This window comes from Castor canadensis, chromosome 3 (genome assembly GCF_047511655.1).
Source record: "Castor canadensis chromosome 3, mCasCan1.hap1v2, whole genome shotgun sequence".
In the NCBI taxonomy this organism is placed as follows: Eukaryota; Metazoa; Chordata; class Mammalia; order Rodentia; family Castoridae; genus Castor; species Castor canadensis.
The window spans coordinates 45,166,168-45,193,501 of NC_133388.1; the positions used below are offsets into that span (position 1 = coordinate 45,166,168).

At 34.4% G+C, this 27,334-nt stretch overlaps 1 protein-coding gene across 2 annotated transcripts in view; it reads right to left on the bottom strand.

Annotated features, from left to right (window-relative positions):
- Window positions 1-2,180: 2,180 nt before the first annotated feature.
- Window positions 2,181-27,334, bottom strand: part of Ppm1a (protein phosphatase, Mg2+/Mn2+ dependent 1A) — a 36,538-nt gene continuing 11,384 nt past the window's right edge. For both annotated transcript variants that reach the window (XM_020187055.2, XM_020187057.2), the window contains 5 exons: window positions 13,331-14,184; window positions 10,960-11,077; window positions 6,757-6,865; window positions 5,070-5,127; window positions 2,181-4,138 (listed from right to left, as the gene is read on the bottom strand). In XM_020187055.2, coding sequence (XP_020042644.1) covers window positions 4,109-4,138; window positions 5,070-5,127; window positions 6,757-6,865; window positions 10,960-11,077; window positions 13,331-14,164 — 1,149 coding nt within the window. In that variant the 5' untranslated portion in view covers window positions 14,165-14,184 and the 3' untranslated portion in view covers window positions 2,181-4,108. The remainder of the gene's footprint in view (window positions 4,139-5,069; window positions 5,128-6,756; window positions 6,866-10,959; window positions 11,078-13,330; window positions 14,185-27,334) is intronic.

A 27,334-nucleotide genomic window follows, 5' to 3' on the forward strand; every position in this document is an offset into this window, starting at 1 on the left:
TAATGCCTAAAAGAAAAACTAACTAGAAGACTAGTCAGTTAAAAAGTGGTCATCCCATTAGCTGTACGCAAAAGTATATGAAAATCTTGCAGGTCCCTTCAAAGAAAAAACTCAAATGAGAAACATTTACATACCTTTTCTAATAGCAGATTCTAATATAATACTGTAAAAACAGCAAAGTTTGAGCCAAAAGGATACCATGTAGTTCAAAATTAAAACCCAAAAGAAAACCAGTACCCAATTTCATCAGTTCTTTTATAAATCACATGTTGAATTACCATATGAATTTGTCCAGTAAAGATGGGCACTTGAAGTTATTTTAAAATCATCAAACACATGGCAATCATTTGGTGAAAATTTGACATTAACACCAACACTGTGCTATATAGAGAACACTTTTACTTAAAAAACATAGCTCAATTTAGCTGTGTATGTATGTATGTATGTACAATGTCCTAAAATCAAACCCCACCTGTATCCCCTGGGTTGGAGAATTCTAAGAAATCCATCACTTATTTCTCCAATTTGCTGCTGTCAGCAGGAATTAAAGGCTGTTCTTTACAATCAAGTATTCTGAACACACTTAAGCCTGGTAATTTTACCATTATGCTGAGCAAATCTTCAACTTTGGGGAGAATTTTCAGATGAAAAAAGGAAGTGCTAGTGAGCTCTTTAGGGCAGGGGCCCCCTGTTCAGAAGGGTTACCCAGCAGATAGTAGTAAGTGGGCAATATGTAACTTTTTTTTTTTTGATGAGTGATCCAGTTATAACATGAATACACACTAGATTATAAATTCTGCCCAAAAGTAAACTTCCTGAGGGCAAAAACCCATTTCATCTCTTTATAGTCCCAGATATTTAACCTAGAACAGTGTTTTGTAGATAACACTCAACATACTTTGTGGAAAGGCTGAGTTAGCTGGATTAATAAGTGTTTCGAACAGACAATCATTAAAACAGTACTGCAATTTAGATGATTTGAATTATATGGCTTATTTATTCTTTAATCCAAATTCCTTTATTTTTTTGAGACAGGGTCTCACTTTGTAACCCAGACTGGCCTTGAATTTGAGATCCTCTCGCCTCAACCTCCCAGAACTGGCCTCATGTGCCCCTAGGCCTGGCTTTTCCCCAAATTGTTGTGAAGTTAGTACAAAAAATTAAGAAGCTAGGGCAGCTGTATAATTCTCTAGAGGCAAATTAATGTGCTATAACTAAAATTATGTTCAAGGGCAGTTCTAAAGCTGAATATAAGTACCACCTTGATTTTTAAAGCTTATGCTAATATAGAGAATGCTTCTGTTATCTATAAAAGTGTATTCCCCAAGAAACTGAAAATTAGATCATATTCTGTGAAAACAGATACTGTGAAATTCTTTGATGTTAAGATAGTAAGAGCCTGTTACACAAAAATGAACATCCTATTAACATGAAAGTATACTATGAATATTGTATTACCAACACAAGAACATTTTCCCTCCAAAAAAGAAAAGAAAAAAAGAACACACATCAAAGATTTTTGAGGCATTTGCCCTGAGATGTTAATTAGCATAAAAAAAAGGGTTAGGGCCAAGAATTTAAGACATACAAAATGAAGTACACAATGGAGGGGGTGCAAGTGCTTCTTCAAAGTATGGTTGGTTTCCCATCACAAAATCATCCCAGGAATCAGGAACATGTGCACACTGCTGTTACATGTGTAGTTCCTTCCTGGATCTTTATAACGAAAAATTACATCTAGTATAGGAGTGCTGATTCATGTGGAAAAGATTTAGCCCTCCTCGAGCACACTTAAACAGCTTCCTCTCACATCCAGCTTAATTTCAATAATACTTTAAACAGAAGAATATTTTAATTTCCTCTTTTTTGTTTAAAGATACTCAAAAAGGTTCTCAACATGCTGTTATGGTTTGAAATATAGCTTTCCATCACACATTTTACTTATGATTTGCTTTGCATCTCAAAAGCTACCACAATCCAGTTCAAGGTTTTGAAATTTCTAAAACTGAAAACTTAAGGCTAAATAAAAAAAATTAAGGAACTGGCTTGTTGTAAAGACTTAGCTTTCAGTACTAGTGTAGCTAGTAATCGACCTGTACCAGAAGCACTGGTTTTCATTAAATGTACATTTAGTTGCCTGCAAAGCCATAATTTGGAACATTATCATACTTCACACTCTATCACAGATTTAGACATTAAGCATTTATTGTGAGTATGGTATTGTCTCTGTAATTCCAACTGATATGAATTTTTAAATATAAATAGTACCTCAGTTTTTCTTTATTCATGCTGTATTAAGATATAAATTAAATACAATTAAGTTACATTTAATCACCTCACAAATAAGAGGGATAATGAAAAGAGTTTGCTGGTAGGTAACTACTAAAATCTGAGACATTTCACATTACTTTCCTACTATCCCCTAACTTTACATTAGTTTTAAGGCTATATATACAAATATGTATATTTCCAAGTTAGGGAAAAAGCAAATAAAACAAAATGGATCATACTAGTTTTTATACACAAAGTTTTGAATTTGTATTTAATGTTGCATTTTAATCTTACATTTTAATAGTTTTCTAGTGGGGAATCTGCCTACTGATTCAATTACATGGTGATAAATACAATACACTCAACCTAAAGAGACAAAAATACAGAAGGGCACAGAACAGTAGTCTTTTCAATGTGACAGACTGTAAAACTTACTTTCACATGCTTAATCAGAGGAATTTAAACCTAAATTAAGTTAGGTACTCGTAGATCTACAATTCCTTAAGCTTTGAAATGTATTTTTAAAGGCCAACAGCTAAATATTATCAACATGCTATATTTCAAATCACAAATACATCTTAACCACTTAAGAGTCTAAAGACACAGGCCAATTAGAAGTCACAGGCAAACACACACTCACAAACACACACATACCTACCATTGAGGGTTAGATTGTCAAACTTTGACAATTATTTCATTTAAACAGTAGGCATATTTAAGCTGATGAACATCTTAGTGAAAAGCAGCCTGAAATGAACTTATTTAAAAAACAGATTAAGGAATAAAAGGATCTTAAATTTTTTTTAGTCTTTCTAATGGAAGGGAAACAGCTCCATCTGGGACAGAACTAATAGTATTTTCCAATGAAAAGAGGCTAACTTCTTTCCCTGTGAGAAACATCTCATTTACAATGGCACAGTGTTTTGAAAGGCCGGGGTGAAAGAGGAATTACACATACATGATTAAGTGTCTTGTTTGTTAAATCAAGCTTTATTGATAAAATGAATTCAGAGTATCTTACTAGGAACAGCAGCAGGCCCAGCCAATCATGATAGCAAAAATGTGGCAGTCTCCTACTATATGTAGGAAGCTGCTGCTTATCAATTAAAAATTAAATGTAAGGACTTGTAAAAGAGGTGCAAAGAATCAAGGCATTTTAGCCCCAAGATTGATATTCTTAGGAATATACTGTATCGCCTGCAAAACTCATGGCAACAAGGAGAAATCCTGAAAGACAGCTAAACGAAGGGAATGGTTTTATCAACAAACCAAGCCAAAACCATGAAGATAGGTTCCCGTAACTCCTTGGACGTTCAGCTTTGTAAGATTTTGAAATTACTTTCCATAATCATGTGCATGTTTGAGCATCTAGCTGATGTGGCTGCTGCTCTCCCTGTCCCAACCCCAAGTCCAAACATAACATGACTTAAAAGGGCTATATTATCTGTTGCATCACACAACAAGCCAAACATTTCTTGTATCATTGATAGTGATTTTAACGCAGTTCATAATTAAATATGAGCATTTTTTTACAAGGACAATTACACTTTACAAAAAAAAAACAAAAAAACAAAATCATACAACAAAAATTGCTGGAGTCTGATTTACAACATGAATTATGGTTTGAAATCACGTTTACATAAGTCTCAAATTTACAAAAAAAAAAAAAAAAATCAGTTCTGGGCTAGCTGTTGTACTGCTGAAGCTCTCTGGTGTCATCACTCTCACATGTCATATCCCCTTCCTTAAAGTTGAGGATGGATGTTAAAAGGTTCAACAAAGTTGAGCTGTACTCTCCTTTGGAGGTGAAGGTAAACTCCATGGCTAGTGAGCAGATTTACCACATATCATCCGTTGATGTAGAGTCCTTTATAAAAACAAAAGAACGAACTAAATTAAAGCTTAGAGGTGCTAAAATACACTACCTTCTGGATAAGAAAAGTAAGGTTTTTTTAAAAGCTGACTTCTAGAATATAAATTTTTTTAAAAGTATGTATGTATATGAGTATCAATATTTAATCTTTTCCATTCAAAGAATTACTAATGCTGTTTTGGAAAGATTTTACTGTAAGGACCAAATAGGTCAGTAAATCCACGTAACTACTAAAAAATCCTTTTTCTTTGATAAAATCTATTTTTTTTTTTCCTTTAGGTGGGAATGAGGTTTGAACTCAGGGCTTCCTGCTTGCAAAGCAGGTGCACCACCACTAGAGCCACACCTCCAGTCTATTTTGCTCTGGTTATTTTGGAGATGGAATCTCTCGAACTATTTGCCAGAGCTGGCCTCAAACTGTAATCCTCCAGATCTCCACCTCCCACGTAGTTAGGATTACAGGTTTGAGCCACTGACACCTGGCTACTTCACGATTCTTGACATAGATATATCCAACCATAGAGACTATTCAGTGGAGACAAACATTCTGACACTGTTGTAGCTTCTTACAAAACGCAGAATAATATAAGATTCTGAGTAGAGATAGTCCCAACTCTTAAAAAAAAGAAGCAAAACTGGTGGAGATAGGTCTTCTGAAGTTGATTATTTGTAGAGGTTTTAAAAAACCACAGAATAATTCAAAGAGACCTTCTTTTTTGAGAGAGGTGCCACTCACCATGATTATGTCCTCAATCACTAGACCTTTGGTGCAGGCAGAGATCAGAGCAAGCAGAGTTCAGAGTAATCAAACAGGGGTGTGTGTAAGTGAATGGGTACTGTGAACATCTCTGCAAAAACAGGTAGGAAGGATATACATTTAGAGAAGAGGGGAAGGGAAAGCAGAGAGAGCTAAAATGCTACTTACAGTGTCATCATTTTTGTAAGGATTCAGTCTATTGTAAACGGCTTCAATTACATTCCGCCTAAATTTTTAAAAAAATACAGAAAATTAATTTTTCAGAAATTACAACAATGCTTAACAACTCATTGCTAGGAATTCATTAAAACTTCAAAGATAATGCAGAGATAAGTTTACTCCAAAATGTTACATTTCATAACTCAGTTAATGAAAGACTAAATGTCATGGTTCAAAAACAAAACAGTCTATATGACCTACTCCTATTTGAACTAGCTTATGCAGTCGTGAGTCAGCAATGGAAATATCAACCTAAGATATACTAAAGGGTTGTGTCACAATTTTGAAGTAGAAGTGACTTCAACATCTACTGTAAAATAATTCATATGTGCTTTGTATTAAAATTTTTTTTTTTTTAATTAATGCTGGGGATTGAACTCATGGCCATCAGGCCACATACCCAATCTTGTTTCTGCTTTTTTAAACATCCCTTAAAAAAAAAAAAAAAAAAAAAGACGACGATCTATTAAAATTTAAATGTCAAATACAACATTTCCATGATAAAGTCTAGGGATTAGCTATTGAAAACTATTTTATTTAAAAAACTGGCTGGGTATGGTGGCTCATGCATATAATCCTAGTGCTGGGGAAGCTGTAGCAGGAAGATTGAGAGTTCAAGGCCAGCCTAGGCTTCATAGATTGTGTCTTAAAACATCAAGGGCTGTTCCTTTTATTCTCAGTGGTAGAGTGCTTGCCAAGAAAGTGAAGGACCCTGAAGCTCAATCCCCAGCACTGCAAAATACATACATATATACATACATAATCTGTAATAACAGACTTTGTAAATTATAGCCTCTCTACTTCTAAAATTGATTTGAAGTTTTTTAGACAGTCATATCATAGATGGTCAAGTGGAAGAAGTTTTAAAAAACAAAAGCTTCAAATAGGAACTTTTATAATCACTATTATAAAATGATTACCAAGAATACGACTACATCTGCAAAATACAATGGAGAATCAGGGAAATTAGTCAACAATATATCTTTGTAGATCAATTATTTGGATAATTAAGTTGAAAATATTTTAAGCATTGAATCAGAGAACTGCTTGAATTCTCCAATTTATATTTAATAATGTACTGATATAAAATTAATATATACCACGATTTAGTCCAGTTCTATAAACTGAATTGGAAAGGGAAATAGAGAAGAAATGCATCTTCCTAACTTCTTTGACACCAAAACCCAACTAACCAGTAATCAACAACCAAAAACAGTGAGAAATCAGAAATGGAAGAGCATGGCCCAGATGGAAGAAATTTTGGAGTATTAAATTATCTACAGATTATACTACTACTATTAATAATTAATAACACTTAAGACTTTTATAGTACTATACAGTTGAGTTTAAAAAATTATTTTACTGTCTCATCTATTCTCTATGAGGAAATTAATCCAAGCTTCTGCTAAAGACAATTCTCAGTATAATTAGTTACAAACAATGGTGTTCTCATATCTATTTAAATAAGCACCATACATCCTAATAACTTAAAAAAAACACAGACAACCACAGGTTATATATGTTGAAAACAGATAACTGCATCACTTTAGAAATTAGTTAAATAAACATTCAATCAATGGATACTTAACATTTTCATATACTGACAAAGTCTAAGAGTGTGCAGAATGTAACTTACTTGCTTGCCAATTCACCCCCTGGTGGGAGGCTGGGGATGTTCTCACTCGCTAATGTGCGCATCACATGGACTAAGTCAGGAACGCCTTCCCCCTGCTTCTTTATGATTTCTGGGAATCAGAAGTACTTTTTTTGTAAGTGTTATCCAAATTTAAAACAACTGAAACAAAGATAACTTAGGTTTTTAAAGATGGCATTTATTACATCTGAGATTTTCTAAACTGGCATTAAAAAAATCAGATTGACCTTTGAAAATTAAAGACAGAGGATGCAGAAAAAGATACAAAAGACTAACTTCAAAGAATTAAAACAACCAAGATAAAAATGGGAAAAGAAAAAAATACTTCATGTTAAATTGAGTGTTAAAAAATCAGGGACATGTGTATACAAATGAAGATATCCTTTCATAAGATGTCAACTAGTTACTTCTGAGGAGAGCAACTCCTTTCTTCAGACTGGATACATCTTAACTTTGTCCTATAAAAATACATTGCATAGATGCAAAAAAATTTCAAGATTGGGAAAACACCCATTAAGTGTAGGGGAATTTATTAATTATATACTAACCCAAATCATTTTTATACATAATACTGATATTGAAAATGATACTTCAGTAGCATGCACAGATTAGGTTAGACACTAGAACATCACTCTCAGCTCAAATTTTCTATAAAACATCATTAAACAATAAATAGATAAGTAACACCATTTCCTCCACTGATTACTTTAGCAAAGCCTTGAATAGAAGTATAAATTTCATGGCAAAATTTTAAAAAACAGAAAGATGTGCTAAGCATACAACTGCATTTAAAGTAATTAATTTCAAAGAGCCAGTTATTAAGTGGGAATAGTGATGACCTGCAGTGCTATCACGCAGATACATATCATTATTCAAAAACTGTGAACGAAGACCCTTACAAAGAACCCTAAGAAATCTTTACTTGAAGTTTTAGCATACTTCTTCTACATGCAAATTCATGTCAAAGGTACTTGTAAGCTATATGATCAGGTATGTTCAGTTTTTATTTTTCAATGTTTATTATAAGAAAAAAAAATTTTTTTTTTTGGTCATCACCAGGGAAAGAAATTATCATTCTAGTCCTCAATTTGTAAATACCTTTGAAAATAACAATGTGTATGAAGATTATTCATGCTTTGATCAAGCCTCAAAATATCAATTTATCATTAAAGGAACAAATTAAAAGACAGACACTGCCACCCATAAAATCTTTAAATGGTTCGAATTGTCCTTTTAGAATAAAGGCCAAATTTTACCATCTCTCTCTCTCTATTTTTTGGTCTTGTTTCTTTTTTTAAACCAGTCTTAAATCTGAACAAAACGCAAGGATCTCAGATTTGGTTTGCCAAGTTCCTTTATTGTATAATCTTTAACATCTAGTATATTTATTCTACATGATTCTAATGCTGGAAAGCTGCTATACAAAAATAAAGGGATTTGATGTTTATCTAAACTACACAATTTCACAATCTAAAACTGTAATACACTTAACATACAGTCTCTACTAAGCCAATACAATTATTTGGATAGATAACTAAATACAATAGAAATGAACACTGATGAAAAATTTAACCAATGATGGTTTCAGGTCTAAAATAACATTACTTTGAGTAATCTGTATTTGATGTATCTTACATCTTTGTTAAAATATAAATTAGATATTTTAACTGTGCAGAAAATTACAGAAAACAAATTCTTTAAAAAAATAATGAAAGCCTTTTAGAGACAGTTAATATCTCCTATTCCATGTGGGACAATCCATTTAAGCTACTCAAACATTAATACTATACTAGTCTTGTTTCTGTCTGCTTTTAAAAAGAAAAAGAAATGAATCTTAAGAAGTATTCATTTTTCTTGGACATTTTAAATTCTAAAAAAGACTGAGTGCTTTCATAAAGAATATATATGTATAGAATTATTCATGTTTCACATGCATATACACAAGTACTTTCTGCTCCTCACCACCTTCCTTCATCAAATTTGAGGGATTCTATCAGCTTTCTCCAAATTAGCAACTTTAAAGCTCAGGTAGTCAGTAGCAAAGATTTTTAAAGCATATACACATAACTATATAATCTTAAATTGGCTTAGAAAGGCCACAAGCTTAATAGCAGTCTGGTTATAAATAAAGAGCTGAGTCTTTCTCCATCCCCACCTCAAGCATTTAGAAGGGCATAGGCAGTATGAGAAAGGAGAACCTGAAAAGCTTTGTCCTTTTTATGTGATGGACAGAGAAACCAAAAACATTGAAAGCAAATAAAGTGAGGTTTAGTAGGTCATAGCAATTTAGCCGAGGCATGTATTTGAAGAAAGCAAAAGGTATTTGGTGCCTGTTTGGAAACTGCAGCATTTCTTCACTTAAGACATATGACATCTTTTACAATGTGAACAGTTACATTCTTTCTTATGTCTTTAAATAGCAGCAGTTTTAACTAATGTGTTCTTTATTCTCTAGTTGTAGTATCATCAAATCTAAGAACACCGTATTTAATTTATGACACATAATCTCCAATTGAATGGTACAAATATAACACGTCAACATATCAAAAATATTGACTATTAATGTAAATTCTACCCAGATGGCAACTCTTGTTTGATAGAAATATAAAACTTAATATTGTAACAAAATTACGCAAAGTGACTATTTTGTAATTCCACCAAAAATTAGTGTACATTGAAAAGTAGCAAATCATTTCTAAAACTGGATCCCACTTTATATTAAAAGTACTAAAGTACTTATTATTTCTTTAAACCAATAAGAAAACATGTATACCCAAGTTAAAGTGCCAAAGCATTAAATACCAACTTATATCCCTATACACATTATTCTTGTGCTTTCATATTTTTCCACTATTCAGCAGTTTAAGTCAATGACTTTGTAGCATTCTGTATTATGTAAGTAACTTGTAAGTAATTTATATTGGAATGATTAATTTAAAAATGTAAAAACTGCAAGACCCTTGATAAAAGTGAAAAAAAACTGCACTGAATAATACATCCAATGAGGGAAATAGTGAATGGTACAAATACATACTAGACATACTGCTATCAAGTGGGGGAGGGGAGTAAAAAGCACACATAGCTGTAGCAATAATGAAAATCAAGAGCCATGATTCCGATAAGAGTAGGCATGGCTGACATGCGGGGTTTAGCGCTGCAGGCACAGTGGGAGGCCACAGTGTGGCTGGCCAGTGCTACATGCCATTGGAAGTCCTTGCCGTGCACATTCAGGACATTAGGCACCCCAAATGCATTCTTACACTATCAAAATCATGGTAAACTTTTCTGCTTAAATGAACTGCATAATCTACATGCTTATCATATATATTCAGTAAACTGAAATTCTCTGGGGAGACTTAAATGTTTTATACCAAATAGTAGCTGCATGAAAGATCATTTAAGGACTGGAAATACAGTTCAGTGATAAGAGTGCTTGCCTAGTATGAGTGAGGCCCTGGGTTTGATTCCTAGCACCACAAGAAAAACCCACCACCAACAAAAGATCATTGAATATTTTTAAATATTTGAAGACATTACACTTGACAGGTACAAACACTTCACTGTTCCAAAGTAATTTGCATAAGTATGAGAAATATACTCCTGGAGTTCCCAACTTATTTTTTGACCTTATTCAGTAGTTACATTTCTGCTAGGTAGAGAGAACTCTTATGTCTTCTGCTCAAGTCTCTTGTTTATGGCTTAAGCAAGAAGCCATGAAAACAGTTGAAAACAAAAATTTAAAAGCTGTGGCAGATAAAAGTTGTTAATAACCAGGTTGTGCCCTTCAAGTTATTAAAAGAAAAAAAAATTTCACAGATTTTACATTAACAGGTATAGCTTTTCACAGAAAGATGGTATATTAAACAAACGGAAATCAGTTTTTCCTGGCACAAAATTACTCATGCCAGTGAGGTCATCATGAATTTTAACGCTCACATTTTAGCCTTTTAAGACAAAAGTATCATGAACACAATGTACAAGGCCACACTCGTTATTTCTAAGATGACTGGGTAGGACAACTGTGTTGTCTAAACAGCTGCAACAGAATGCCCTTTCCCACGCTGTGTACTAAGTACTAGATGCTAAAAGCATGTAAAGAATTCAATACAGCTAAAATGTTAGACGTTTGATTGTGTTGAAGGTTTTTCTTTAATAAAGCTACTTATTTTTTGTTAAATGATCCACCTTCTACTCTGCATTCCAGGTACTTGTCCAACTCTGCCTCCTTCTTCACTGCTTCTGGCGATACTTTAGGTGCATTTGGAAAACAGATCAAAATCACACTCATGTTGTCTCGACTTCCCTGGGAAGAAAAAGTTTGAGAAAATATTTTTGTTTTCTTCTTGCTTTTTAAAGTCTTGAGAATCTTTATAGCTATGCCAATTATAATTATACTTGTACCAGTGAAAATGTTATTTTTAAGGAGAAAAAACTATGCATATATGTGAGGGCAGTTGCCCCCAAATAGTGCATTGAATGTATAATATAAGCAACATTCCAAAAGACAGAAGAGAAACATTACAAATTAAATCCCACAGTAATAGTTATTTTTAAAAGTTCTATGAAGCAAAACTATTTCTAAATATTTATTGGTGCCCTACTAAACTTTAAGTGATACCTGACACAAGTATACAGACACACACTCCATATAACATGATAGAAAGTGCTAGTGGTATTCTTTACTACTAGGATTTGTCCAAATTTATATTTAAATCACACAAACTGTGGGGTTAATACAATTAATTCATAAGCAGAATTAGAAGTAAAACTACATAAAGTTTATAAACCAGCTTGAATTTAGGAAATACATTCATTTTCAAAGACACCTAAGTATTCAAACTGCTGTAATTAAAACACTTGAATTGATGATGGCCTCCCTATACCCTTCTTCCTATTAGTAACTGGAGTTAACTTTTACATTTAAGTATTTAATTAAGCTATATGGAAAAAACTGACCGTAGATCATTAAATAGCAAATAACACAATTTAAAAAGATAATCTTGAAGGAAAATTACATAAAATGTGGCAAATGTTAAGGTAATGAATAACTTTTAAAGTACAGTGCATAAGAGGTAGAGTCATAATTTACTAAAATGTGAATCTGACAATTGTTTCAAGAAGAGTTTTGTTTGTTTTTTGATGGCACTGAGGTTTGAAACTCAGGGTCTCACACTTGCTAAGCAGGTATTCTTACCACTTGAGCCACTCTGCCAGTCCAAGAAGTTTTTATTTAGCTAACAAGCACTCAATTCTCAAGTGCTGTAGAATAAACCCAACACACAGATGCTACTTTCATGCACACTAAGAGCATATGTACCATATGCACCACAAATCATTGTTCAGTTTTTCCAAAATTCAGAAAATGACAACACGTACTAACAAGTTGTTACTCTGTTGCTGTTGTAAAATGTATGTGTTGAATGTTAAATAAATCTGATTTCTAAGTATAAGCAGATTTTAATTAAGATTTTAAGTTGAGCTGGCTATGTGGATATAAAGCTACAAGACTATTATGTTGATGTTTTACCTCATGTCAAAAGAAAATCAAATACATACCCTCAGAGTTTTATAAAATCAACATTCTTTTTTAAATCAAAGAATGAGTTAATGAGCATTACTGACAAAACAGAACAAAGTGAAGATGAACCTAAGGCAAGGACCTGTATTTTCTAGTCTTAATGCTGCGACTAAGGTTGTATAATGCTGTAAAAGTCAGTTAGAATTCTTCTAGGAAAGGGACCAGCATGTATGGGTAATACTATCTCCATTAATAGCTGAGAGAGGCTGAACAATTTGTTCAAGACTGAAGAGTACAAAAGTAATAGAGGTAAATCTTGATCCCAGGTCTGTTTGACTCTTAAGTCCGCAGAACCTTCTCTGGCTTCAGTTCCTCATCTGTAAAATAAAGGGGCTCAGCTAGCTTATCTGTGGACATGATCCCATTTGATCCCCCCAAACCTAAGAGACAGGGTACTATCTGTCCTTACAATGAAAGAAATTGATATTATAGAGAGTTTAAAGAGCTTACCTGAAGTTCATACCAAGTTGTTCTGATTCCATGTCCAAGACTATTTCTATTACATCATACCAAATAATCACTAAAGTCCCTTTGCTGGTGCTACAGATTCAATGAACCATAGTCGCAAAGTATGTCCATAAACGTACTAAGATATCATATGGTAAATATACTAAAATTCTAAAATGCTTCTCATTTTAAAATACTGAGGCCAAATCTTCCCCAACCTTTCTTTTAAAACATGCACTCTTACATGATCTTTTTTTTTTTTTTTTTAAACCTCTGAGTATCTTCAACAGTATTAAAAAGTTTAAGCAGTCATGGTTAAAGACTAAGTGTTTAGATTGTAACTCTTGCACAGATGGTAACTGGATAATTTATTTCTAAAAAATGCTCCCGTATTTTCACAATTGGTAAAGTGTATCCTGCAATTTTGCCCAAAATTTATTTTTGAGAACCATAGGCTCTGAGATTAAATGAGGAGTAATTACCATAACATAAAATTGTTTTGTTTTTAAAACAAACAAAAAGTCTAGCTACCTTATACAAACAGGTGTCGACTACTTCATTGCAAACTTTCTCAAGGTCATCAGTGACTTCAAGTCTGGATCTTACAAAATCACAAAGCTCTTCGTTTCCCATAACATCCCAGATACCATCACATGCAAGAATAATGAACTGATCATCTTCTTCAGATCTTTCAATATCATGGACTTCAGGCTCTGGTGAGACAAGCTGCTCTGTAGGACCTTTTCCATGGACACACTTGTAATCAAAATCCCCAAGGGCCCTTGATACAGCCAGAGAGCCATTCACACGCTGAATCATTACAGAGCCACCTGCATTCTGAATTCGTTCTTTTTCCAGCGGATTACTTGGTTTGTGATCTTGGGTGAAGAAATGAACTTTCCTGTTCCTACAAAGTAAACCTCTTGAGTCTCCACAGTTAATGAAGTAAGTATGTTGGGGAGAAATTAAGACACCCACAGCTGTTGACCCACTTCTATCTGCACCATGTTTCTTCTCTGACATAACTCTCATGTGTTCATCAATCTCCAGAAAACCTGTTCTGATTCCATTCTTTACATTTTCCACAGAAGGTGCTCCTGCAGAACCTTTAAAATCCTGGTTATTGGTGATGTGATCTAACAAATGCTCACAGCAGTATTTGGCAACCTGAGAACCAGCATGCCCATCATACACAGCAAAGAATGACCATGTTTCAAGTCCACTTGGTAAACCGATTACAGCCGTATGTGCATCCTCCATTTCAACTCGCCAACCTTGCATGCTGCTTAGCCCATATCGCAACCCATTACCCTGCCCCTGGGCATTATGCTTTTCCATCTTTGGCTTGTCTAAAAATGCTCCCATTATGTCTTGATCCTCTAGGTCTGCAAAGGAAGAGAAATAGGAAAGTCAATAACTATCTTACAAACAAAATGCATATCTAGCAATCTTTGTTAAGAGCCAAAGAGAAACCAGGGAAGCTTTAAATAAGAACTTACAACTCTTGTGATAAGCAGACACTCATGTGTTGCCGACCTGGAATTTGGAGACTGACAAGGCCAATTAAGCACAGCTCAGAATGGACAACAGGCAGAGAGAACTAAGTCATCAGAATAAAGAAGGGATCTGCCACTCTGAGGAACAACCACTTGAGGTAGACATTGCAGTGACATCAACCAACATTTGGTTGACATCAATCAAGCATTTAAGGATACACTGAACATGTACAATCTTAGAACTAAGTTGTGTGTATATGGGTCAAGAAAAATCAAGTAAATTTATAGAACACACAAAAACCTATTTCAAACATGTTGGTTGAACATTCAGGATTGACAGTTTGATTCTAAACTATACAGCTCCATTCTCACTATGTGAGTCCTCTGAAAAAGCAAAAAGTGATCTACTCACAGTGCTACAATTTTTTTTGTCCCTTCTTTAAACCTTTGCTCATGATAGTCACCTTAACTAGAAACCTTTGCCTCTCTTCTCTACTTAGAAAAACTATACCTATCCTTTAAAGTCTAGTTCAAATTCTACCACAATATTTTTCAGTTTTGGATAAAGTCAATAAATTATTGAATTACTATATATGGTCCAGTCTCAAACTTCAATTTTGCAAACAATTATACATTTATTTTTAATGACAAAGCTTATTATGTAAATATAACAAAACTAATCTCCTGATAATCTATTAAGCTAATGGTAATAACATGTATCATTATTATTATGCTCTATGACCATTAGGTATTAATTATAAAGATCAAAGGGACTAGTTACAGCTTTACTGACAAGCCTGGAAACACAGCTAATCCAGTCCTTTCCTAGTACTTAACAGTTAGCCCCCTGGTCTTGAAGGGCTCAAACAAAAGGTAGACAGATAGGACTTAGGTTGGCCCTTACTTGAGCAATAGCTTAGGGATATAAAGACTTGGGGTCCACCTAATCAAATGAGTCATGAACTAAAGGCAATGTGAAAGAGAATGAATTCTGAATCGAGAATGGAAGTAAAGAGATGTGTCCTAGGGGACAAGAGTGAGAAAAAGCACCTAGGTCAACAAGTTTGCAGCTCTGAGACCAGAGGATTAATGATTAAAACTCAAGAGAAAAAGGGAAGAAAAACCCCTTAGGAAGTAATAAAAATAACATTTGTTTCCCAGCAACCTTTCTTTTTCTTTTTCCTCCTATCGAACAAACTGATACACAGGAATACTGGTTGATTGTTATAATAAAACTACTTGTCTACGCCTCTGCCCTCTATTAAGATTCCACTAATGTGGACGGTAAATAATGAAAACTATCCATTATTCATCCTTTATGGTGGTATTTGTCATATTATTTTTCTGATGCCCAACTGTTATACATTAATGCAAAGGTGAGTTTTGGAGAACGACAATATAAGGATGAAACCTTTAGCAGACAACATTTTTGAAGAATTAAAAATCATTCTGGTGTTTTACAGGCATTACACCTCATTTAATATCCTCACAACCCTCTAAGTTGAATACTAGTAGTAACTCAAATTTATTGATGAAGAACCTTAGCCAAGATTAAAGAATTTAGCTAATGTTACCCAACTATAAGTTTAAAGAAATCAGAGCTCTAATTCAAGTGTATCTGACTTTAAAACACCATTAATAACTAAGAAAGTACAGGGAAGTGAAATGATGTGCCTGAAGTTATAAACCTGATTCACCAGTAAGGCTGAGAATAGGACCTAGGTTTCAGCACTTGAACTTCAATTCTCCTACATATGCTATCCTACATATGTGTAAAATAAAGGAATGGAAATCTTACAGTGAGCTTTTAAAAGATAACATGAGGTAGGCAAGATTGTTACATAACAAAAGTAAAACGTTTTTCAGTATTAATAATTTCCCCTTCCTACAAGTCCACAATTTCTTCTCCAGATCTCTAAACTTCCAAAGATAAATGACCTCAAAGCGGGAGGGGCATGCAGGAAGTAAAAAAGAAAAGGGAGAAAAGGAGGAAATCTAAAGATTTGTCTGAGACTGCAGGAAAACAGTGAAGTAAATATAATTTCTGACAAAGCCAATTTAGGTTCTTGGACTAAATAAGACCTAAAAATGAGCAGAGAAAAACAAAAGGATATATATTTTAACTCAGAAGTCAAAAAGAGGTGAAAGGCTGGATAGGTGTGGTTCAAGTGGTAGAGTGCCAGCCTAGCAACCTAGCAAGCATGAAGCCCTGAGTTCAAACCCCAGTCCCATTAAAAAAAAAAAGTAGACAGTATTCATCAGCTGCAAAGTAGAAACTACCCATCGAGATGACAGTGATATGAAATTAGGTTCCTGGAAATGAAAAAAAATTATTGAACTAAAACTTGCAATAGAGACATTGAATCAGATTGGATATTTCAGAAAAAAAATCATTAAAATGAGTAGTGACTTCAAAGGATTTCTTTTAGAACTGATCCTATCCTCACACATTTCTGTTATAATAGATTGTCCTCTTATCAACGATAAACCCCTCTACAACAGGTTTGGAGTTCAATAAATCTCAGATGACTTATGTCTGTTCAGGAAACCTACACTATTAACCATCCTTTTGTCCTTTAGATCAACATCTCTCTTTTAATTGGTGTGATTTTTAAAGATACTCAAGTGTGTCCCATGTCACCCACTAAAAATACATCTTCATGAGATTAATTTCCCCTCTAGCTACCCACCTGCCTCTTTTCCCTTTAGTTAAATTTTTTGAAAAATAGTATTGCTATTCCAGAATATTCGCTGTTCATTCTACCCAATCAGGTTCCCCAAACTAACTTAACCCAACAGGCATTTTTTAGCCTTCATCTAATTGACTGCTTATAGCAGCATTCAATACCACAATCCCTCCTGAACCATTCTTCCTACTAGCTTTAAGATGCTATACACTCTTGATTTTCCTACCTGTAGCTTTTCCATCCTTGTCTCCACTGCAGACTCACACACAGGCCCTCTTCTATATGCTGCCTCCCTAAGCACTCCTTTCCTAAGCATTCCTTCATATGTCTCTGGAGCTGGGTCTTTTTTTTTGCGGGGGTGGGGGGGAGTACTGGGATTTGAACTCAGGGCTTCACACTTGTGAGGCAGGCACTCTACTGCTTCAGCTACACCTCAAGTCCTTTTTGCTGTAGTTATTCTGGAGACTGGGTTTTGCTTTTTGCCCAAGCTGGCCTGGACTGCAATCCTCCTATTTTATGGTCCCGCCACCCCAGAGCTGACAGCTTCTTCCATGGAGGTCTTGTAAAGTCTTCCTTGTAAGCTTTTTTTTGGACAGGGCTAGTCTGGAACCATGATCCTGTTTGTCTCAACCTCCAAAGTACCTAGTATTAGAAAGTGTGAGCCACCAGCACCTAACTTGTCTGTGGCTTTTTAACCAGTGAAGGGTATTATCATTCAACAAAGTGAACAGAAACCAAGGATATCTTTTTGATACCTCTCTTTACCACACCATCAAGTCCCATGGATCATACTTTTTGAATATCCTTAAATCTTTTTTTCTATCATACCCCAGTCTCCAAGCTACCATTATTCTCACTGCAGAATATCAGCTTTCTACGTTGTCTCTTCATATGCATGTCGACACCACCCAATTAATTCTCCAAACTATAGCCTAAGTAAATCCTATGAAATATAAGTTCTACCACATCACTTCTGTACTTACAGCTTTTAAATGGCTTTCAACTGTTGGGGGAGGGAGGGAGGGAGAAAAAAATATGACTCATATGAAGACCCTGAGTGGTCAGACCTCTACCTCTCTTTTCTAGCCTCATCTTGCTTCATATTCCTCTCCCTCACATTCTCTAACCACATGGGCTTTCTTATAGCACCTAGTGCTCATCGTGTTTCCTTACTCCAAATACATAGACTAACGCTACCTCCATGTAAAAAGCTATTCCCTCCTCTCTTGAAATCTAGTTAATTTCTACTCATTTCTTCTGATCTCAACTTGAGCATTGGTTCTTTAGGAGAGCTTCCTGCGAATTCCCTAAATCAATTCCCCTAGCACAAAGCACACTGTAGACCATCAATAAATATTTGCTGAGCAAGGCATGTTGGCATGTTGGGGGATGGGAGATCAATGTAAGCCCAGAACAATAATCTGAAAATAAATAAAATAAAGCAGGAGACTCTTTAAAAAACTAAATAAACAAAAATCAAATACAAATAAACCTTAATAAGAGAATAAAAATGCATATAAAAACAAGCCTTTCTGAATCAGAAAACAGAAGGCATGACCAAAGAAATAACGTTTTCTGAGCTGAAGTGTTTTCCAACTTAAAAAGCTCACTAGATTAACTGCTAAAAACCCATTCCAGGTAGTGCACAACTACAGAGATTCAAGGAACAAATAAAAATACTATAATGTAAAATTCTTGACAGAAAACATGAATAATCCTCAAAGGAAGGAGTATCAAATTGGTATTAGCCATTTCAACTACAAAACTGAATCCTAAAAGACAAGCAGAGAATAAACAGTCTAAGTTCATGAACCTAGAGTAATATACTCACCCAAACTGTTAGTCACATGTGTGTGTGGAGGGGAACTTTTAAGACAAAGACACAAAGTATATTCCTATATGCACTATTAAAACACAAAAACAAAACCCTTAAGGGCTGGGGGATGGTTCAAGTGGTAGAACATCTGCTTAGCAAGCTTAAGACCCTGAGTTCAAAATCTAGTACTAGCACGAAGGAAAAAAACCCCCAAAAACTTAGGCTATGTTTTTTCTTTTTTGATTTTTTAAAATTTATTCATTTATTCATACATGCATACATTTTTGTGCCATTTCTCCCCCCTGCTTAGACTATGTTTTTAATCCAAATTCATGTCTATATGATTTTTTAAGTTTAATCTTTACAAAATAAATTGGAAATAATCTGAGTTCTTAAAACTACATCCAGAAAAACAAAATCATAAAATAAAAAGAACCTAAGGCAAACTGCCCAATTATCTGATTCAATACTAGGGAGACACTCCTTTAACATACTGAAAATTTGACACATTAATAAAGCACATCTGAAATGACAGAAAAATGGAAATACTTTTTCATAGGATTAAAAAGTTATGTCTATTTAATGTGACATTCAACAATTCCTTCACCTCAATGTCTAACTTCCCTCACTGATAACTAAGTAACCTTATTAACCTATCAGTTACTTAGCTCTAAGTGTGAAGTTAAGTGAACACTAAATATCTATGTAAACACCATTAGTAAATTAATACTTTAGTTTAATATCACGCTGATGAATTCCCATTAAAAACTTCTTATTCTTAATACCAAGATTGGGATTATAAGAGACAAGATTATTTTTCTACAGAAGATCAACTTGTAAGAAATAAAAAGGGAGTTACAAACTATGTCTGCAAGCCAGTAGCCTGAATTTGATCTTCACATATGCTGTGAGCCCCTCTAACCCAGAACAACATACATTCTCCAGATTCCTCACCATTCGTTATAAACCACTCCCAGCTCTTTTATCCACCTTTCCACTATGGTGTGCCAATTTGCTTCATTTAGCAAGGAGAACACCACCTGTGGATTCTTACAAGCAGCAAACTATGAGGCTTTAATTCAATTTTTGACCAATGTGGCTGCTTCATCCCAAAGCAGCAAACCAAAATGATACCTGTAGTAGGTAAAATAATGGCTCCCAAAGATTATCAGGTTTTAATCACATCTATGGTTATCTAATTCAGAAAGAGGTCACTGCTGATGTGATTAAATTAATAATCTTTGTTTGTTTGTTTGTTTTTGTTTTGGTGGTACTGGGGTTTGAACTCAGGGCCTCATGCTTGCTAGACAAGCACTCTACCACCTGAGCCACGCCACCAGCAAAATTAATAATCTTAAACCAAGCACAGTAGCTCATGCCTGAAATACTAGTTACTTGGGAGGCTGAATTTGGAAGGATCTCAGTTAAAGGACAGCCTGGGCAAATAATTTGAGACTCCCATTTCTAAAATAGCCAGAACAAAATAGACTGGAGGAGTGGCTCAAATGGTAGACACCTGCTTTGCAAGTGTGAAGTCCTAAATTCAAACCTCAGTCCCATGAAAAAGAAAAAAAAAAAAATTAAAACAAAAATCTTGAGTTGGGAGGTAATCCTGGATTACCCAGAGCCTATAAATGCTATCACATGCACTTAGCAGGGAGCCAGACGAGATTTTTTTTTTTTTTTAAGCACTTCTGGAGGGGTTGAACTCAGCTGCAGAATCTAATACAATACACAAAAGTCAAATCTTCCCACTGAGAAAGAAAAATCTGACTCTAATAGTGAAAATGGAAATTTGTGGTAATATGACAAAGCATCAAGAGAAAAACCAATGGAGACAAAGTTTCTTATCTGTAACAAGCTAACAGGATCAGCTCTTTATCATTTTTCTTGAAAACAGTGAATATCATAGAGAAATGATAGTCTATATAATTCAGCCTGTCAGTTTAAATTCCACGAGAAAGATATGAATGGTACCCAGGTATTCTGAGAGCAAATGGCCATTTATTCACAGTATTCTTGGGCAAACAGAAGAGAAAAGTGCCACCCTTAAGAGAATGATGGAGGGGGTGAATTTAACTTAGAGATACTATAAGCACTTTTGTAAACGTCACATAGTACCCCCAATACAACAATAATGCAATAATAAAAATGAAAAATTAAAAAGAAAATTATCATCCTTTAAACAGAATACAGAAACAAAATTTACGGAACCCAAACATACAAATTCTGAAATAAAATATTAAGTTAAAAAAATTGACTCAAGAACATGCTGAAAGGTTTACCCTAGAGAACAGAAGAAAACTAAATAACCACTTACATAAGGAATTAAAGAAAACTGGGTGTACAAAGGAAGAAACTTGAAAATAAAAAGAACAAAGCTAAGAAAAAGAAATTTAGGAGATTAAAAAAAAGTGCTATTTTAAATGGCATGAGGAGCAATTTGCGGAGTGAAGACCCTATAGTAAACAATTCGCAAAGGGTAAAGACAGAAATGAGAAAATCATCCAGTATGCAAATAAGCATACAGAGACAGAAGAATGGGCAAGATACAAACAAATGCAGATCCAACAGTTTAATTAGCAAATAGTAAAAAGAAAATCAAATGATAGAAGAGAATTAAATTCCTAAGAAAAAAAGAAACAAACTGAAGGAAATTAGAAACTTGATGTCTTAAAGGGTTCAACTACAAAATAAATTTAGTAGAAAATGACCAACGTTAAGGTAAAAATTAATTTCAAGAATATAATAATTCAGACAAACTGAAAATGTCAAGAAAAAAATTAGGCTGACCTCAAACTACTACTGCTTAGTAACATCAGCTGTCAGGCAATAATGAAGTAATGCCTATAAATGTTGTTGGTCGAGGTGTATTCCAAGAATTGTATACTCAGCAAAATGGCCATTTATGTGTGAAGACAATACAAAGACATTATCAAATATACCAGCACTAAAAAAGTATTATTATACAAGTTCCATTTCTGAAAAACCTATTTAAAGATAGAGGCATGCAATCAAGAAGTTAATCAAGAAGCTCAAAGAAAAAAAGGAAAGAACATGAAATAATACAGAAAATATTCTCTGATGTTAATGCAACCACATAGACATTAGTAACAATAATGAAAAAAGAATTGCAAACATCTGGAAATTGCTTTAAAGGCATGCTGCTAAGCCACTTCCTATTGGTTTATTTATTTACACAACAACAGAATATTTATCAAATTCTACAAGATACAACCAAACCTTACTCAGAAAATTTCATATTTTGTAAAAAAAACAAAGGAAAAAATTAGTAATTAATATTACTAATATTTAATTAGTAATTAAATATTCAACTTGAAACTAAAGAAAAAAATCAATATACTAAATATTTAACTCAACAACACACAACACAAAGAAGCTAAAGGAATATCATAAAAGATTAAAACGTAAGTTATATAAGAGAAAATTAATAAAACAGGTAACCTACTAGTTAGCCCACACTTTACAGACAGAAATTTATTTAGTGTTAACAAAACACATTTATAATATTTTCAAAAAAAATTTGTAAACATGAACTGACAGTTCTTGGAAAACAAGTTACTAATTCCCCCCCTCCAAGTGCTGAATAAAAACCAGTAACTCTGAAATCAATCCCCTGAAAAAACTGGAAAGGGTCATGATGTCTGCATCTAGTTCAGCAAAACTAAAAAATAAAAGGTATGTGTGTCAAGAAAATACACACAAAAATAAAAAGAGAGGGAAAAAATAAAATTTATAAAACAAATGTGGCAAAATGTTAATCATTTAGCTAAGCACAGGAGGGGTTTTTTGTACTTTTTTTAAAACACATTTTCTTTGAGTTGGATTGTTTTTAAAACAAAAAAATTAAGCTCTTAAAAAGAAAGTGTGCCAGGCATAGTGGCTCTCGCCTATAATCTGTAAGACAATTTCAAAAACAAATTAAAAGAAAAACTGGCAGTAATGAGGTTTGAACTCAGGGGCTATGCTCACAAGGCCGATGCTCTACCACTTTACCCATGCCTCCAGTCCTTTTTGGTTTAGTTATTTTTGAAATACGGTCTGGTGTTTTTGGCTCCAGGACAGCCTTGAACCATAATTCTCCTACATGTGCCTCTCCCTAGTAGATGGATGTTCAGATGGATTACAGATGAATAATACCATAGCCAGCTTGTTTGTTGAGATGGGGGCTTGCTAGTTTTTTGCCTAAACTGGCCTCAAACCTACATCTTCTCAACCTCTGCCTCCCGAGTAGCTGGGATTATAGACATGAGCTACAGTGCTTGGCCCAAAAAACCAAAATCTTTAAGCCTTAAAGAAAATGTATAACTTTAAGATTATCTAGAGATTACAGAAAAATATCTTCCCTTTTTTTTTCAGCCTTGCCGTAATTCTAACACAAAATCTACAGACATCACTAAAAAATAAAGCTATAATCCAAACATGCTCATTAACATGGAGGATACAAAAAACCTTAAGAGGTAAAATGTGTATTAAAAACCACCAAGTAGGGTTCATTTTAGGGATGTAACTATGAGCCAAACATTAGGCAGCCTATTAACATGTCATCTTTTTAAAAGTCCAAAGGAAAAAAACCAAGATATCTTATGCTAAAAGGCACTTCAAAAAATCCATTCTTTAACATACTTCATATCTAAAGCCAAAGAGGAAGCATTGTGGTTGGGAAGCACTGTGATCAAAACAACTTCTAGAAAAGGAATAGGAACAAGATACTTACTCTTATTCCTGTAATTTAGCAATGTGTAGAAAGAGCACTCAAGATTAAAAAATGCAAAATTATGAGAAAACATCAAATTATTATTTGCAGCTAATGACTACGTTATAACAAACTTAAACACATCACTTGGGGGGGAAGTTCAATAAAGTTATCTGAGTATAGAAAATCATGTAAGAAAAGCACTAACAATAATCATTTGGCAAATTAAAACAGCAATAAATTAAGAAATATTAAGGACTTTTAGGAAGAGGGCTTTGGAGTAAGAGATCTCTGAGATAAATTAAATATTTTAGTTATCTTCCCTTTACTGCTTTGTAATTTCAATATAATCACAGCAGAACCTTTTTGGTTCATGGTGGGACTGAGGTTTGACCTCAGGGCTTTGCACTTGCAAAGCAGGTACTCTACTGCTTGAGCCATACCTCCAGTACATTTGGCCCTGTTTATTTTGGAGAAGAGGAAGGGGTGCCTCATGAACTATTTTTCCCAGGCTGGCCTCAAACTGTGATCCTCCTGATCTCGGTCTCCCAAGTAGCTGGGATTAGGAGCATCATGGTTCAAGGCCAGCCCTGGTTAAAAAGATTGAGCAACCTTATCTCAACCAATTTAAAAAAAAAAAATGCTTGGCAAGGTGGCACGAGACTCATCCCCGCTAGGCAGGAAGGAGGATCACAGTCCAGGCTGGCCCTGTTATAAACCCTATTCGAAAATACCTAAAGCAGGATTGGTAAAATGGCTCAAGTGTAGAGCACTTGCCTAGCAAGCATGAAGCCTTGAGTTCAAACCCCAATACTACAAAACAAAACAAAACAAACAAAAAACCCAGAAACAAAACAAAACAAAAACCTGTAAAGGCAAGCATCTGCAATATGAGATAAAGGTTAATATTCCTAAATAGATTTTAAACAGGACTGGTGGCATGGCTCAAGCGGTAGAGTGCCTGGCTAGCAAACATGAAGCCCTGAGTTCAAACTCCAGTACTGCACACAGACACACAGACACACACACACAAATTGCTAAAACAGATGTAAGAATCTTCTAAGACAACAAAAATGAATACTGTAAAAGAAATGGGCAAATAACATGAACAGGCAATACAAGGACTAAAATAATACAGTGGTTAACAAGTATATGGAACAATGAGCAATCTCACCAGCCATTAAACACAAATTCATTATTTACATATTACCTTCTTCAAGGTTATTTATTACACCCACTATTAGCCAAGAAGTGAAAATACAATTCATGTAAATAGGAGGGTATCTTTAGCTGCTATCTTTCTAAAACTGGTATCTTTCCTTTAGAAACAGTGAGCTACATTAAAAAAATCCACACATGTAGGCTCTAAAAAAAATTAAGACCTGTACATTGTAGTGTCTCTGAAGCCCAGAACCTATTAACTAACCTCTCTGTTCATGTCAACTTCCTGGCTAAGGTAGCAGCATGAAAATCATGCTAATCCTGGCTAATGTCAACATTTGCTGCATTGAGAATCAGTAAACAGCAAAATAATGGAACTTTACTCTACACAGTAGAGCATAATCATTAACAAATGCTATTCAGATGCCTCATATTTTCTAAAATATACTTAAATCATAGCAACCTTTAAATTCCTATATTCCTACACTTCAAGTTTTCTTGGAAGAGATATTAATTTGCAGTTTACAGAGCCAATGTCTCTCTAAAGGACTAAAAGTAGTTTCCCAGACTGCTTTTGTACCGTATTCTATCTAAAAAACTTAATTCTGTAAATTAGCTAGTTAGATCAACAAGTACTCTGAGGTTTCTCCTTCTATAATACAGGTCATCTACATAAAAGTTACGAAGATTTACACAGAAGAAATCTTTTATAATGATTATACACATATTTTATAATTTCCATTACTAATACACACTCATTTAAACCAGGTAACATCTTACCTGCTAAATAACAAATCTCAATTGCTCTAAAGAAAATACAACCTACTTAACTTCCCCCCCCAAATGTTTAGTATACGACTTTACTGACTTCACTGCATATGGGTTTCTGACTCTCTTGGGGGCACCCTTGCTGACTACCTCTAATATTTCACTGAACAATTTTGACCTAACCAGAAAGCCCTTGACCTATCAAATCAAACAATCTCTCAATTAGCTCAATTTTTCTGGCTACAGACAAACTTCAGGGTGGCACCCAGAACAGGATTCTCCCCCTTTAACTCAGAAATGTCAGGAGGATAGTGACATTTAGTCTTCTGGTAGAATTCTCTGAAAACTAATCCTGAGGTTAAGTGGGTTTCCCACTTCACACTGGCTGCAGCCTGAAGGTGTTGCAACAATTCAAAGGGAACACATGATTAGAGTTCAGCTTCAAAATTCCCGAGTTCTACAAAGTATCTGAAAGGTACTAAATGTCATAAGAAAAAGGGGGAGTTATCCTTTGTGTTTCACTGATGTATGGCTAAAATTCAAAATTAAGAACTGAAAATTTAGAAAATGTCATTTATCTTTGTATCTTCCACCATAACACAACATCTTTGGGTTTTCTTTCTTCCCTTTAGGCATTATTCTATCAAACAGCCTCCAGATTTTATTCTATTGCCCACCAATTCAATATCCTTGAAATGTGAACACTCCTTTCTAATCCTGTTCTTACCACTTAACCACTCCCCCAAATGAGCAATATCTTCTTTTATTTTCCCCTTTTGTTTTTAATTTTTCCTTACTCTTGGATTTAGTAGGAGAGTTAAGATGGCAGAATACAGGCAAGCCAGCTGCAAAGGGAAATGTATTTTGGTGAACTCAAGTCTTGAGTTTGAAAGGCAGAAGAAAAATGGCCACTATGGTAGCATTTTAGGACAAGCTGAGCTGGTAGGATGGCTCAGGCAGCAGAGTGCCTGCCTAGAAAGTTTGTAAACCCTGAGCTAAAGCACGAGTACCACCAAAACCAAACCAACAGCAACAACAAAAAACCTCACGACAAGCTGAGGGACTACAGAGAAACCTACATGAAAACACAAAGACGGTAAGGACTAACAGCACGTAATTCTTTCAGGTATTCATTTATATGAATTATCCAAAGTAGACAAATCTATAGACAGAAAATAGATTAGTCACAGCTACTCATGAAGCTGAGGCAGGAGGATTGCTGGAACCCAAGAATTCAGACCAGTTTGGCAACAAAGTACATAAGCAACACAGTAACATAGTCTTAAAACAAACAAAACCAACTGTGGCAATGGTTACATAATTCTGTGCACATACTGAAAACTACTGAACTGTAGACTTAAATGGGTAAATTTTATGATATGTAGTTTATAAAGTTGCTTAAGAATATGAATATGGCTTTAAATGGTTTTCTGTATATTTTATTTTATAAAAAAGGCTAAAAAGAATTGAGTGTGAAATATATTAATATGGAAAATAACTATATCAAATTTTTGGCAGTACCAGAATTTGAACTTGGGGCTTTGCACTTGATAGGCAGGCACTCTTACCACATAAGCCACCACGTAGTCCCATTATTTACTTTTTAAAATTTACTTACCCTTCTTCAACAAAATAAACTTCAAATGATTCTAATGTAAATGAACCGTTATTTAGTTAAATGTACCCAAAACAAGTTTAAAAATAAAATTTCCAAAAAGCAATCTAAAATCAACCAAAATAAGAAAAACTCATATGTTAAAGACTACTTTTTCTACCCAAAAATATAAAAAATTGTCTTCGCTAAATTAGGTAAAAATTTGTAAGTACTCAAACCATAGTTAGTTTGTATAGATAATGGTAACAGTTTCAGTTTCACAAAGTAGCTGTTAC